The 16930-nt window shown below is 38.8% G+C and overlaps 1 protein-coding gene across 3 annotated transcripts in view; it reads right to left on the bottom strand.

The window, feature by feature from the left end:
- rnf34b (ring finger protein 34b) overlaps window positions 1-16930 on the bottom strand; it is a 38893-nt gene that overhangs the window by 7326 nt on the left and 14637 nt on the right. For all 3 annotated transcript variants that reach the window (XM_041810669.1, XM_041810670.1, XM_041810672.1), the window contains exons 2-3: window positions 15266-15484; window positions 6876-7370 (exon numbers count right to left, since the gene is read on the bottom strand). In XM_041810669.1, the coding sequence (XP_041666603.1) occupies window positions 6876-7370; window positions 15266-15484 (714 nt within the window). The remainder of the gene's footprint in view (window positions 1-6875; window positions 7371-15265; window positions 15485-16930) is intronic.

Here is a 16930-nt window from a genome sequence, read left to right as displayed (position 1 = left end):
TATTTTATTCCCCTCTCCCAACTGATCGCTTGCGATTTTTGTGGTTATCCTTTAGGATAACTTTAAGAAACGCTTCATCTGCTATTGTGTCCCAAACCCCCCCAGTCCTGACACTTATTTAAAGCTCCTGTGAGCAATTTTTGGTTTTTGCTGATTTTGGTGCCCCCTGTGGACAAAGTGGTACATCTCGTGTCTTGTCTGGTCTGTTGTGTTTATCCTATTGTTTAACACCCAAATGGTAGTATGAAACCATCTACTACGTATTACTGTGAAACACAGTATGCAGTACATGCTAGTAATCTTACTTAATCATTTCATATCTGAAGTGCAAATTACAACTGTGTTTATTTGGGTGATCGAAAGTCAAGAAGACACCCGATTTTAAAGAGAACATCACAGCAGCAATTTGTAAATGGTGTGAAGTTGGTTTACAGAATGTGGCTGACAGGAGCGAGAGGGGTCTGACCACCTCTGTCAGAACAGAAGGCAGTTACATTCATGAAATAACCACATTGCAAACAGAGACTAAACAACATTTCATAAATAAACAGAAAAAAGGTCTGATGTCTAATATAGGATTTAAATTATGTATGGGCCCATTTTATAAGTAGTTGCACTAACAGTGGCTCACTTTAGTTTTGTAAGCTTTAGCTAATTTAACACAACTTTGTAACTACCTATGTAGTTATGCTACTACGTTAGACAGTGTAGCAATTTAAAGCAAGCAACCCTCAGCATAACTGCTTCTGAAATGGGTCTATTTTTAGCAAACCTAGCACAATCTAAGGATGCTATGGTAGCTTTCTTTAGCTTTAGCTGCCTAGCCTTCATCGCGAATGTAGCTTTGTTAGCTTTAGATTTAGCTTTGTAGCAACATTACCAATGTAGCTAATGTAGCTAACATAGCTAACGTAGCTTTGTTGGCTTCAGATTTAGCTATGCCAGCCATTTATCTATGATATCTACCTGGCTAAGGTAGCTCTGTGGGCTTTGGTCTAAGCTACGTTAGCCATGTAAGAGTGTTTTTATGGAGGACAAGGACTATTTACTCTGCTTCATTGAGCCAAGAAAGACAGACTGGTCCACTCGTACTGCAGATTCTTTCTGAGTCAATATGCCAGCGGGTATTTCTGACATACTGCAGGTCTTGCATTTGTTTGCATATAGCATACTGCACTTTAACAAAGTCAGTACCTACTGCTAGTGTAGCAGGTGTTTCTGAATATACCTTAGTACTTTCATGTTTCTAACAAGCACCTTAGCCCCTCTCAATGTGAAATATCTTGCACTGTTTCTTACTGTTTTACTGTATCTCAAATACTGAAAGCACACTGTGGTAAAACCCTCACCTCATATGCACATTTGCACTAATAAACAATCTTAAATTATCCTATCTACCTCATAATAATGCCCACATCTTACTTATTTTATACTTCTGATCATGTCTAGTCCACATTCTTGCACCGTTTGCACAAATGGCAAGCATACTATCATGGCACACAGACTTGTATATACCGGAAAAAAGTCACAAGAGCTTTTACATATTAAAATTGGAATTTTTTATACTTCATTCAGTTTCATTTATTTTCTTATGTACTGTTTAGTTCTTGTACATTGAAAGCAAAGCTAACCGGAGACAAATTCCCTGTTGCATAAGGTCAGTAAAGCTGATTCTGATAAGATACGAACCAAAACCTTTGTGTTTATTATTCATAAAGAAAAATCAGGAGTATTTCCAGTAAGTTTCATAACCAACTAAAATCTCCTCACAGAAGCTTTAAAGCTTTGTTTTCCCATTAAATCATCAAACATTAAATTACCCCTAAAGCCTGCACAGCTAGAACAACGTGGAGGAGAAATAGTCAAAATTCAAAGAAGAAATTTGACCTTGACTGCAGATCTATTCGAGGACTTCTACAATGTTTCACACGTTTACATATTCATTATGCCTGATTAAAAAATTATAATTCCCTCTGCCTTTGTATCAATGCCATGATAAAATATGACTTCACAGCCTCATGTGATTTCACTCTTTAAATTGCACTGGTTCAGTTTCTAATAAAAGAATAAAGACTTTGTTGTTGCTCTTAACTCGGTGGTTAATTATTCTCTTTGAAGGTGGAGGTCAGGATTCTGCCGGATGAAAGGAGAACAAACAGAGCTGCGGAAAAGTGCAGACGTTGTTTGGTGCACAGTGCTGTTTTATCTCAGCCATTTATGCGCTTTGAAGAGAAGATATGGCCTCTTTATTCCTTTATCTGCTCCACAAAAGAGCTGAAATATGTTAAAATATGTGTGATATCATGCTGTTTCTACACTGTAATAAGTTAATCCTTCTGACTCTGCTAACGTCTGTTTTGGTCTGCTTTAGCTCTGGCAGGCCAGGACAGGAGACGTGTTAATAATGTATCTGTCAGACATCAGGTTTCTCTCAGGCTGGACTCCTCAGAGACACAAGGAGGAGCAGAAGTCCTGACACAGGCAGAGTGCTAAACATCTATGGAGCACAAAGCTTCTCTGACTTTATGTTTGACTCACTGAACCATTTTAAAACAAGTGTAAATACAAAAAACATTCATGTACAGAGTGGAGGGTCCTTTTAAGGCATTTAAAACTGCTAAAGTCATAGTTAGGGTAGTAATGGACAATGTTAAAGAAAGTTTAGTCTATGTTAAACTGTGTACAATGATTTCTCTCCTTAATTGCAACAGTTTGCAATAAAAATGACAGAGCTGAAGAAAAAAAGAAAATTATACCTCACTTTACCTCATGGACTCAAATTTGAAATACTGTTTTCTTTAGGCTGTATGGCAGGGGTCATCAACTACTTTTTTCAGCTGTCTGTAGATCAGCAAAAAAGTAAGCTTCACCACACAGAGATCTGTCTCACGGTTCCTGAAATATTGCAATCAACACAAGCACTTCAGCTTGTATTGCTATAATCACCTTTATATATTGCAAACATTTTCTCTTCATTAGCATTATGTTTGCTAATGCTAGTGTTACAATAACCAGTTTACATGGCCGTTCTGTTCCTGTTATCATGGACACCGAAGGCTTGATGCTGCGGATCTCCCCTTTAACAAATGCTTCATCCATCAACATCCACCTTACTTCTATTATCATTACTAGAATTGAATCTAAGAGCAGCTCTACTTTAACTGCTAAATTATTAATAATAGTTCTATTTCATTATCATCTTAGCTGCTAATGCTAATGCTGTTTTCTATCAATCATGGTTGTCTTCACACACTATTAACATCATTATTGACATTGCAGTAATATCCTGCAAAATGGGAAGTAAGTTTACGGCCATGACGCCTATAAATCTGTCTCTTTTAAAAGATCCAGATCATTTGGCTCAGCTCAGTAGGGCTGGTGGTTTGGCTCCCAAACGGCTCTTCATTTGGTAACAGTTTGGCTTTTTAAATGTGGATTACATAATGACAAAGGGCGGAGGAAAGGAAACTGGCACTCAAACGGGAGCTTGCCACTGTGAGTCACATTAAAGAGCTGTTTCATAGAACAGGCTCTTTCTTGAACTGTACATCATTATGTATTCACTCACCCCACAATGTTTATAGGCTTGATAGTATATCACTGTGTCAATTACAAGCATGTTTAAGAAATAATAAGTTTTTTTTTAAATGTTAAAGGGGCTCAGCTAGCCTCTTAGCTCAGTACAAGACTCCTCTAGGATCTTGTCTCTTCTGGCTAGAAGACACAGAACACTAGATTGATTATTTAAATCTCTAGATCTGCTGATCAATAAAGATCTAATGTAAATTAACTAGAGCTCTCAGTCATTAAAAAATTATCTTATCAATTATAGGCTTTGCACATAATTGCAATTAATCGCATATGTCAATAATCTGAGTAAGATTGCATTACTGGTAGATTTAAAGACGATGGCAACAAAACTGAATGGATTAAAACTTTTTCAGAATAAGCGAGGGCAGACTGTCCACTCACCAGTCAATCTAGGATGGTGTTAATCTGTGGAATTTTATTAAAATTATAAGAATTGAAAGAACAAAGAATTTTTACGGTGTTTCAGTCAAATTTACAAAGCAACTTTAGCCGGTCATGTGATCACACCAGTGTAAGAAATCAGCAAATATTTTTAAATCGCACCTTTCACCCCTGTGATTAATTAATCAAAATATTTTCCAGCACTAAAATGAATGTTTTGTGTTCTTTGCTTGTCACTTTCTAGGTTTGTATAGTTAGATTATATTGAGTAAATCGCTCCTGTTCTTGTAAACCCATAACTCATTCACAGCGCTCTAAAATATTTCCTTTTTAAGAAGCTGAACATTTAGTTTGTGTCCCCCCATGTTTCATTTTTGTTTTCTGACGAACTGCAGTTTTTTTCTGCTTAAACTCTCCACAATATTGTGATATAATGGTGTACAGCAAAACTTTAATGATTACAAAATGCAGACTACTTTATCTTTAAATTAAATCAATAAGAAATGTTCATTCAGCAAATTTAACAAACAAGGAGGGAATCAGCTGAAAGCCTGCGTTGCTCTACATCATTTTAAAAGCAATACTGCTCACAGGGTTTCTCAAATCTTTGGTTTAATCATGTTAAACAGATTTTAAATGATATTTCTGATTTATCACCTCCAGATTCACGCTGTGCAGTGACTCCACACTGAGTTGAAAACTGGTGTACACAAGCTCAGACCTGGTGTGGGATTTGAGTGTATCCTAAGCTCATGTCCAGAATATTAAATGCTGATCTGTGCTTGGAAATGAGCATGAACCCAAATTTCTGGTGTTCTCATGTTTGATAAATGAGGGCCGTTGAAAGGAAGACATGCAGGTGGCTATGTGCAATTTTTACTAATGCTGTGAAACACATAAATCAAGTAAAGGGTTTTGATTTTTAGTAAAACTTTACTTTTTCTAACACTAAAGGTGAAAATCTTTAGGCACGATTTGATTTGATTACTATTCATAGGGCTATGATTTGATTCTTAATTGCTTACTGATGCATTTTGATGTTTTGTTTTGTTTTCTTACATTTCTGTCGTTCTCTCTGTGTCAAACATATCAAAAATATTACATTTGTGTTTAGAAAAAAAGAGATAAATTAAATTTCCCCTAGCCTCTAATGCAGTGGTTCTTAACTGGTGGGTTGGGACCCAAAAGTGGGTCACGAAGATCTTTCAAGTGGGCTGTGAAATGTGTGCCAGGGGAAAAAATCCAGCAAAAAAGTATTTTGTTTGGAAGCCCTGAGGGCACATACATATATGTATTCTATAGGTTTTCCTATGACGATGAGTAAATTTCAGTGATTATCTCAAGGTTCTAACTTATTTATCTCCTTTTCTTTTGATAGCAAGCAGGTTTTCCAAAGATATTGATGAAATTCCTTATGTAATTACCAAATCTCAAAACTGTCTTGGGAAAATAAAATGAAATGCATTGCCTTTTGCAAATTTTTCCAAAAATTGGGTCACAATTTTGCTTAAGAAGGTGGTGGTGGGTCCTGATGTCCAACCAGTTGAGAACCACAGCTCTAATGAGAGATGTGTGTAAACAGGAAAGTTACAATTTCGCTAAACCAAAGGTAGCAGCATCCTTTCCTTGCAACATGTCTGAAATTACAGACATAAAACTGTCCTCCTTCACAGATGAGCAACTGGTTATCTAAATCTTGTGGCTATGTGTTGGAGTTCCACCTTTTTGTTCCGCTATTCCACAGTATCAAATATTTAATATTCAATTATTATTGATTATAAGGCATTTTAATTGGATTAGAATCTTCCATCCATATCAGGATGCATCTTAAAGCTCAAAATATTATATTAGAAGTCAAAATTATGAGTTCAAATGCTCAAAGTATGAAATTAAAAGTAAAAATCCTAAGTTTGAGCCAAAGTGTGAGATGCTAAATTGAAAATACAAAATTAAAAAACATAAATTAATTTCTTTTCCCATATTCCTGACTTCTTATCTAAATATTTTTACTCATTGCTTTTTCAGATTTTATGACTTAACAAGGATATCTTAAATCATCAAGGATAAGTTCACATTTTTATGCTTGAGGAAATCTGCAGACCTCATGTTGATGGGTCAGTTATAACAAAAATATGAGATCATCTTGGGGGCTGTGTTTAACTGCTCCACGGGCCAGATGTGGCCCCTCGGGCCTTGAGTTTGAAAACTGTGCTTTAGCATAAATAAAAATGTCCAAGGTAACACTATATTTAGCTTTGTAGTTTAGTTTTTTTTAAATGTCCATTTCTTAAGTTAGAAAAACAAACATGGTTTCTGGCACATTGAAGTCCTCACATGCCAAAAGTAGGAGGTGTAAAACAGAGATAAAGCAGGAGGTGGAGAGAGCAGGGATGTTCTGTTGTGTTTCTGCTGTTTGGCTGCAGCTGTGACGCTGTGGGGAGTTCTGAACCTGTGGGCCTGTTACGTAACAGACTCAGCCATGTAACCGACCTAAAAAAGGCAAAGAGCTTAAGCTGCGTTGCTGGCTAGTCTGAGGGCTCTGCACACACACATACACACACACGAACGTACACATGGCTAACACAGCTGTTCCCAGCTGTCACGTTTGCATTCTGGTGAACACTGGACCTACGCTGCACATCTGAGCTCTTTCATATGAATGGAGCAAAAACAGAATGAAATATGGTGGAAAAATAAAGTAAAGCAATAAAAGACAGTAATTTGAAAATCTGCCATCTAAAGACAAACACGAGAGGGTGGTATTTGTTCATTTGTAGATCTCCTGACTTAAACTGAAGTTGTAAATTTCACCTTAATTATCTCTGATAGAATGAGGACAGATGTGGAGGAAGTATGGCATATGTAAATGAGACAAAACAGCACACGCACTGACACAAACAGACCTGGCTGGTGGTCCCTGAGCTGTCACTGGGGCTGAGCACGTCTCCCTGAGAGGCGGAGAGCACCGACTGTTCGGAGGCGGAGCGCGTGGCGGAGGGTGGCGAGGCAGCCTGCGAGTTCGGGAGCGAGTGCAGACTGTCTGTGTCGTCATCCCCCCCTTCGTCCTCCCCCTCCTCCTCATGAGTGTCCTCTTCTTCTTCTTCTTCTTCTTCCTCCTCTTCCTCGTCTTCGTCCTCCTCCATCACCGGTCTTGGGGTTTCCCTCATCCCCTGATGACACAACACCAGGTCCACCAGGTCCTCCTTCTCCCTGCAGGTGTCTGTGGGGATGTTGCGCAGCAGCAGGTACTGGCGCAGGTCTTTGACTCGGAGCTGCATGAGCCGAGGCCTCTGGAAGGCAGTGCCGCGCAGCAGGTGGCAGGTGGTGCAGCAGCGCAGGTTCTCCTGCAGCACCGAGCACAGGGCGCAGAAACTCTTCTTACAGTCGCAGCAGATGTGCTGGAGGAGAAAGATGTGATCAGAAAGTCTTATTAGACTGAGGAAACATTTGAAACAACATCAATTAACAAACTTCAGACACTCTGTTCACACATTAAACTATTTTCCTTCCATGTCACTTTCATGAATAAATTAACCACCTTCTGAGAATAATTTCAAAGCTTTAAAAGCAAAATAAAAGGCGTAAAGATGGAGGAGAAGTCGCTGATGCTTCTGTTTGCATCAATAATACAGATGCTCTCATTTAAATCAGAATCAGCAATCAGCATCATCAGTGCATGACTTGTTGCAGTGACTTGCAGTACATCATTAAGGACTGGTTGATAAAAAAGGATTAGAATTAGCGAGCTTTAAGCAGAAAATCATGCCATAATAACTCACATTTTGAGTTTCACTCAATTCTTCTTTCTGAATTATAATTCATGAGCAACTATGAATAAAACAGAAGAGATCTGATTGCTGAAGTGAAACAGGAAACAAAGTGGATGGCATTTATAATCAGAGGGATTAAATTTTCTGTCACATGTTGCTGTAAGCAGATTAATTATTTGTTGATTATTCATTAAACAAGTTCATCTGAATTAAATGCATCATAAATGATTTACTGTTTTGTAATGTTTGTTTGAAAAAATAAACGATAATCAGAAGTATAATCCTCCATCAGTGCATGGGTTTGTTGCTCTGAAATGTTCTATAATGTAAATCAGATGTTGGCTGTGTTGGATTAAGGATGCTGTCCCACCTCACACCACGTTTAAGTTTACAATCAACATCAAATAAGAAAACTGTTTTTGGAAATGAAAACTTAATTGACTGAGCAGAGTTAGACTCGTGTCCTGATGCATTAGACTGATGTAAACAGTGTTATAATACACTGCTTGGTCACAGTTTGAGCCCGATGAATCCTAGCATCGTCATCTTGGAACATGCCTATGCCATTAGGGAAGAAAAAATCCACTGATAGAATAACCAGGTCATTCAGTATATTCAGGTAGTCAGCTGACCTCATTCTTTGGGCACATAATGTTGCTGAACCTAGACCTGACCAACTGCAGCAACCCCAGATCATAGCACTGCCCCCACAGGCTTGTACAGTAGGCACTAGGCATGATGGGTGCATCACTTCACCTGCCTCTCTTCTTACCCTGATGCACCCATCACTCTGTAACAGGGTAAGTCTGGACTCATCAGACCACATGACCTTCTTCCATTCCTCCAGAGTCCAATCTTTATGCTCCCTAGCAAACTGAAGCTTTTTTCTCCGGTTAGCCTTACTGATTAGTGGTTTTCTTAAGGCTACACAGCTGTTCAGTCCCAATCCCTTGAGTTCCCTTCGCATTGTGCGTGGGGAAATGCTCTTACTTTCACTATTAAACATACCCCTGAGTTCTACTGTTGTTTTTCTTCGATTTGATTTGGCCAAACGTTTAAGTGATCACCAATCACAATCATTCAGGATTGTTTTCCGACCACATTTCTTCCTGGAAGACGATGGTTCCCCACTATGCTTCCAGTTTTTAATAATGCGTTGGGCAGTTCTTAACCTATTTTATTAGTTTCTGCAATCTCCTTAGATGTTTTCTCTGCTTGATGCATGCCAATGATTTGACCCTTCTTAAACAGACTAACATCTTTTCCACAACCACAGGATGTGTCTTTCGACACAGAAGAAATGAGAAGTTATTCATTGCATCAGCTGGGGTTAAATAACTTGTTGCCAGCTGAAAGATAATCGCCCATGCAGTAATTATCCAATAGGAGGCTCATACCTATTTGCTTAGTTAAATCCAGGTGGCGACTTTTTTTTTTTTTGGCCAGGCAGTGTATGACATAATATGGACAGAACAGCCTGAAACTGAACCTTAAAATATGATATTAGATTGGCATCAAAATCTGACACTAGGCTGACTTTACAATCTGACCTAGAATTGATAGCAAAATTCAACACTGCCTGAGGTTAAAACCTGACATTGGATTGACTTTAAATCTGACCTTTGAGCTGACAAAGAAATGGGAAGTTTGGTTGACGACAAAAACTTGAATCAGGATGACTTTAAAATTAACCCACTGAGTGCCATTGACGTATATATACATTATTTTAAAACCAACACTTGAGTGCCTTAGACGTATATACGTCAAAATGTTTTTTTGGCGGCTGGCACAAGGGGGCACTCTCACGCTCCTTATGAGTAGTTTTGGGGCTTCTGGGATACGTAGTCGGAACACTACAGTCGGAAGAGACGGTAGATCAAACGTCAGAGGTGGAGACCCTGGGGTCAAAGAGCAGAGCGATCGTTACGGAGGTAATCTAAGCTAAAAGTTCTAAAAATAGATGCTGGAAGAAACTTTAAACCTTTGCCTGCCTGCCTTGCCTGCAATGAACTTAACGACAGCGAATCCAGAGATCAGCGCTTTCATTCATCTGCCTATGCCGGCCAAGAGGCTAAAGAATGCTGCGAGGTCTCCCCCGTGCGTCGGAGAAATAAGGCAGCCTCTTGCCAGCTGGATGCATACAGCGACAACACTTCAGAGACGGACTTTTCCGACCCAGACTCTGAGGAATGGCTGCCGAGTGAGCGGAGAGGATCTTGTTCTCCGTCCCAGAGCGATGGAGGTAAGTTAACGTTGGGAACCCACTGATTATTCAGCCAAATTTATCGAATGAAACCATCACTGATTTCAGAAGCAGACTTGAGAGAAGAGCAAGCCCCATGCAGTTCTACAACACCATCTGTTGAAAAAGAGGTAAGAACAAAAAAAATCTATATTATAGATCATATATTATATATATAAAACATATTATATAGCTATTATATTACTTCTATAATTTACAGGTAGTGCCAGAGGACATGCAAGCAGGAGAGGACGTGGGCGTATCGGGGGGTCCCGTGTAGGCCGTCCAGTTCCAGAGTGTGAATGGCATGACAGTGACTGGAAGCATTGTTATTTATTTAACAATAAAATAACATTTGTAATACAATTTTCAGATGTCTTTTATGTCATTGAAGGCAAAATGATAACATTCAAATCACTGTCTCCTTGACAGACTCTCTTTCACAAAAATGCATTTTTCTCAGCTTTCTAGAAAAAAAGTGGTCTTTTTGGTGAAACTAGCCTCTATTCAACTTCAGATAAATCAAGAATGGAACAAGGTGCAAACAAACGTTTTTTTCCCATGATGAAATAGAGAGTTTCTTCTTTCATTTGAGCTATTTGGTGTTTTCAGAGTCATAGTACAAATTATTCTGTGGGTCTTTAAAGATGACTCAAAATAGCCAAAAACGCTGGCACAAGCCACTTTCCATTTTAAAAAAGGGCTAGCACTCAATGAGTTAATGTTGGGTTGATGTCCAAACTTATGATTGGTCAAAGGTTAAGTCCGACATTAAGTCAACATCTAAATCTGATATACAGCACCCATCAAAAGTATTCACCCCTTTTGCAAGGAGGAGACTAGTGTTAGAGCCACCAAGACATCTTTGAGTTACAAGCTTCAGCAGCTGAGAGGGGAGAGACTCTGCATAGAACAACTGTTGCCCGGGTTCTTCACCAGACAAAGCTTTATGAGAGAGTGGTAAAGAAAAAAGACTGTTGAAGAAAACTCAGATTAAATCTGACCTACAGTTCACCAAAAGGCATGGTGGAGCCTCCATGGTAGAGCAGAAGAGCACCATCCCCACAGTGAAGCATGGTGATGGCAGCATCATGCTGTGGGGATGCTTCTTGGCAGCCAGCCCTGGAAGACTTGTAAAGGTGGCACTTTTAGTGTAGCTCGTTGCTCTTGTTCTAATGAAGTAATGCTGCCACTATGAATACATCCAAGCTAATCACTCTACCAACAACCATTGTAATTCTACAATGAGACTACAAAGATCCAAATACCCTAAGAACTATCATAAACTCAGGCCAAAGCAGGCAGGCAGAAGGGCTGAATGATTTGCAAAAATAATCCTCATCTTATATATTTTTCAATAAATACAAGCAGTAAATCATTCTATATTATAACAAACACAATATTAGAGATAATATACAAGAGAAAAACAATTCAAAACAATTATCTAATTGCAATTATTTTGGCTCATATAGCAAATTTGATAGCAACTGCTATGTTGAAGAGGGATAATCATTTTTATGTCAATCTCATTGAAATCAGAAAAATATAAGTAAAGCAGGAATTTTTTTTAATTAATAAAAGCTTCAATGTTTGCAAAATGTACATAAAATCTCTACTGCGAAAAAAAATTAAACTGGTATTTTGACACTTTTCAAGTTAAAGTAATAGATCTGCATCAAAACTAAAAGACTGGCTGATGTCAAAACCAGACACTGGGAGGAATTACGGTTAAGTTATTCACTGATTTTGGCACAAAGCAGGAGAAAAACAAAATCAAGACATCTGAAGATAATCTGTGGGGAAATATTAACTGGTGTTTCTCTCTATATGATGATGAAATTGAATACTGCTACATTGTTTAATACAAAACATGATGTTTAAATGGTTTGTTATCAACATTTTTAGCCATCATATTAATCTCTGGGACAATAAATTAAATTCATGTTTGAAACTGAATTCAACCATGTCCCAAACTGTCGTAATGTTTGTCATGTGTTCCCGACAGTCGTCCGACTTTCAATGAGCACCCATGTCAAGAAGAAACATCAGAAACCAGGAATACATTAGACACAGTGGCCTACATCCTGTGTGCTCTCTTCTTTTCTTAGAAAGAAAAAAGTGAAGGGAAAAAACTCTGTTCAGCTCCTGGTGATGTTTGACATTTCACAGTTTCCACACTGTCTCCTGATAAAGAGCAGCGAGGAGACTGACACTTCAAATGTTCAGAAAGCAGGTCAGCACCGCTCCCAACATTTTCTTATCACTCGTGAACAAACATCCTCCGGTCCACTAAAGCACATTTCAGACTGAAACTTACTTTTCCTCCATCGTTTGTTGCTAATCCCCCGGCGTGCCTTTTTTTTCACACTATGAAAGTATCACGCTGACACACTAATGTGTGTGTCCGGGGAGTCAGGAGAAGTGTGTGTTTTTGTGGGAGAGGATGAAGTGATCTAAGAGGAAACCGCAGCGATTCATCAGTGTCTCAGAGCGTCTGACTGCCAGACGGAAACACTCTGCCTTTAAACTCTGACACGTTTAAATGCCAACGTGAATATGCATGGTGTGTTTCCAGAGGGAGAAGCCAAGGTTTCTGCATTTTCTTTGAGCAAAAACCGCAAGACATGTTTGATTTAAAGAACATTTTCCAAAACAAACTACTGATTTAGGTCAACTCACAACTTCAAGCAGGAGTGGGATGGGGATGTTATACTTACCGAGTAACAATACCGATACCAAACCAGGACTTTAAAGAAGGATATGCATGCATTATATGTAAAGACAAGGCAATATCACAAAGTACACTGAAAATGATCTCTTTTACTGATTTATGATTATTACAAAGGAACAGAAAGAGCTTTTATCATCCACTGAAAGATCAGAATGCTAAATGATTCCCAAACCCTACTGAAATTCTACAAACTCTATTAAAATAGTAATGAGAACTAAGATAATAGGAAAAGCGATTAAATTATTGAAATTAAATGGGATGAATTTACCTATTTTTGCCTACTGATGTTAAGAAACTGCAACCATTTCAGAAAAAGACCAGGTAAAATAGTCCATGTTGAGACTGCAAACAATTTGAGGAGGTCCAGTTGCAGACCGTACATCTCTGATGGCCACTCTCACAGACGTTCACGTGAGATGCTGTCTCTTTCAGAATGGATATACAGGCTAAAACTTTCAAATAACATCAGAATAAACTTGATTTAGGGTTAGGGTAACGGTAAGGATACTAGATGTGAAAAGTAAAAAAACCTGAACTGCAAACCTTAATAAAGCTGAGTAAACAGTCTGCTTACAGGACAAAAGCTGGCCCTTCATGAAAACATAGCAAGTTTAGCTTACCTGTCTCTGTCAGCTGTGTAAGTTATGTAGCTAACAGAGTTAGGTAGCTAATGTAGTGGAAAGTAAGCTCATAAAACTGCTATGTAAGCTACATAGCTATGTACTCTATGTAGCTACATTAGCTTGAGCTACATCTGATCAATCTCAGGTTGTTCAAGCCAACTTTGCTACATTGGCTTACATAGGAATGTTAATTCTGATGCTAGTGTAGCTATGTTAGCTTGAGCTACAACTGATCAAACTCAGGTTGCTAAAGCTAACTTTGCTACATTGGCTTACAAAGGAATGTTAATCATGATGCTAATGTAGCTATGTTAGCTTGAGCTATGTCTGATCAAACTCAGGTTGCTAAAGCTAACCTTGCTACATTGGTTTACATAGGAATATTAATTATGATGCTAGTGTAGCTATGTTAGCTTGAGCTATGTCTGATCAAACTCAGGTTGCTAAAGCTAACCTTGCTACATTGGTTTACATAGGAATATTAATTATGATGCTAGTGTAGCTATGTTAGCTTGAGCTATGTCTGATCAAACTCAGGTTGCTAAAGCTAACCTTGCTACATTGGCTTACATAGGTATATTAATTATGATGATAGTGTAGCTATCTGTAGTTAGCATGAGCTGATGCTAAAGCAGCTAAAGCAAGCCACTTTTAGTGTAACTACTTAAACGAGTCTATACACAATTTAAACCCAGATTAGACCTTTGACTGTTTTATTTGTTTTATTTATTTAAAGTTGCTTAGACTGTTAGCAATGACTAGTGCAGAATTGCAAACAATTTGCACACACTTTTTTCATTTTTCTCATCCAAAACAAAATAAACTTCATAGGCATGTTTTGGGGACCTCTACAATACAGACTTGTCTTGAAAGGGTAAAATATGTCCCCTTTAAAGGTTAAAATGACTAAAAATTGACTAAAATTAAAAACATTTTTTCTATAAAGACTAAAACCAAGACTTCATCCAAAATAGCTGCCAATATGATTACTGTACCCCAAAGTGACCACAGTTTTCTTAAAAACAAGGTGGATAACATTCACACTTGTCTCCTTCAGGAGAATATATCATGGTTTTATGGTCAGTTAGCCCACGGTAAGTCTTCCTTGGATGGTTATGAAGTCTGCAAAAGCAGCATAGACACAGTGATGTTGCAGCTGATGGTAACGGTATAAAGCGGTGAGTTGGCCCTGTCCAGCCCCGTCCATGATGTTCTACAGGACATTTTTGAAATTCTAGGCAAGATGCAGCTCATCTGAAACACTTAAGTGTAGTTATTTTTCATCAATGTTTTGATCATTTTGGACAACTCTTTATCTCATGCGTATGACATTCAAACATGATCCTCCTCAAGCTGCCTCTGAAGGCGTTATGCGGCCCGTGTTCTTTCATACTTGATGCTACTATTAGTGTTCTATTGACAGAAGTCTGAAAAAGCTTTCTAATCCCATAAAATGTTCACAGGATGTTGTTGTGTATCTGTATGTACAGTGTGTTAAGCAAACCAAATGTGTTTAAATAACAGTGACATAAATGACCTTGTCAATAGTTTACTTCTTAGAGAAGGAGAAAATGACAAACACATATTTCTTGTTTTAAAGTCTGAAAATATATCAGTATCATTTGGAGGTCTCTTTTTAGCCAGTGACTCAGTAATCATAGATGTCGGTGTTTCCTTGAATGCACCATGGAGTCCCTGCTCACAAGTGCACGCAATGATTACATAATTCAGACAGAGAAAAAACAGCTGACTAAACCTTGGCTGTGAGGGATTACTGAGGCAGGTTTCCTCTCTACACGCTGGGTTTTATGGAACGCTGACATGAAGTGAAAGCAGACAGCTGCTTTTCAGTCCAAACAAACAGTTTTGCTGTAGAAAAATCTCAGAAAGATTCGTGTGATAAAAATATGCAAAAAATGTAATTTACCTTGCGTCTGAAGACAGAGAAGGCCAGTCCACAGGCCTTGCACAGCTGTCCGGCGCTCCCTGAGCTGGTGGGGGGGTAGGTGGAGTACCCAGCACTGGGGGCGAAGCGGAAGGGCCCGGCCCCCGCTCCGAACCCCGGCTGCTGCGCCCGCACCGTGCCCGTACCCATCACCTCGTTCAGCAGCCCGCAGCATGACGCCCACATGGACGAGGCCCCCGCCTAAACAGAGCACAGACAGAGAAAACTTTCAGAGACAACTTCTGCAGAAGTTGACCACCTGTTACAACTTATCCCTGGTAATCTGAATGATTAACCATCGCCTGATGTGGCGTCGTAGACAAGGGAATGTGATGGTCGAAGGGGGAAATTTACCTTTGTAAACTACCTAAATACTATGTATAGTAATTATCATTGTGCAGACATTCCTACTCTTCCTGTGCCTACAAGGAAAGCTTAAGAAAAGTAGCAATAAACCCAGAGCAGAGCAGGCATCAATCACAACAGAATGGCATTGATTAGTAAGATAAAGCATAGAAGAGGAGCTGGAGTGGAGGTTGCAAAAAGCAGCTAAATTCTGATTGACTGCCAAGCCTTAGTTAGTATTAGGGTTATGGTAAGTTCTGGGATACCAAAATTCAAATCAAAAACCTGAACAGCAAAACCTAACCACAAAACATTTAATAAAGCCGAGTAAACCGTCTGTTTACAGGATTTTTTTTCTTTCAATAAAACATTCACAGCAAACGTAGCTCCATTAGCAGCTTAAGCAATGTAGAAAAGTGCACTATTTTGCTAACATAGCTAAAGCCAAAGCTCACAAAGCTGGATGGATATCTATACAAACAAAGCTAATGTTAGCTGCGTGAGTTACTTCATCTATGTAGCTTATGTAGCTTCATTAGCTTTAGCTATGTTTGTTAAAGCTTACGTTGCTAAAGCTAACTTAGCTATACTGGGCTATGTAGTAATGTTAACTACAAAGCTAGCCTCCAGATGCTAACAATGCTAAAGCGAGCCACGGTTCGTGTATCTAATGCTAAACTGGTTTCTACATAATTCACTCCTGGTCTGGGTTAGACCACTGACCTTCTTCTGTTCTATTTATTAAATGTTGCCTAGTCTGTAATGTTTACAGTGTAGTTCTTTCATGCATGTAGCTGCCAGACTTTACATATAAAACAAGTTGTATATTTTACAGAATATATATGGTTGAAATGCTGTGACAGCTGTTTTAAAATACAGCAGATGGCAGCAGTTGGAAAACTCCATGATGTAGCCCTTGTCCAACTCAACCAAAACAAGTCTGTACTGAAGACTGGTAACATGGATCACAGAGTTTTGCCAGCAGGCTAAAAGTAAAAGCAAAGGTACTGGATTATTTCAGGTTTCTTCATACAGCAGAAAGTCAGGAGTTGGACATGAGTCATGTAAGCTGTAAGAGGGTAAACACTACAGAAACACCAGCCCTTGTCAACACATGACACCAGGCTTATTAGCAGTTAGCAAAAGCAGCTAGGCTCACCGGCCTAAACTGTGCCATCACTACCAGCACTAAATGACGCTGTAAGCACAAAATTTCCCATAACTCCTGATCAGGGGATCTTAAGCTGCATTTAATGCTTTATTTGTAAAAACATGAGCTGAACACTGGTGCTGATAACAACG

The sequence above is a fragment of the Cheilinus undulatus genome, linkage group 17, assembly GCF_018320785.1.
Source record: "Cheilinus undulatus linkage group 17, ASM1832078v1, whole genome shotgun sequence".
Lineage (NCBI taxonomy): Eukaryota > Metazoa > Chordata > Actinopteri > Labriformes > Labridae > Cheilinus > Cheilinus undulatus.
Note: the sequence above shows the minus strand (reverse complement) of the source record. Positions and strands in the feature narration are given on the sequence as shown.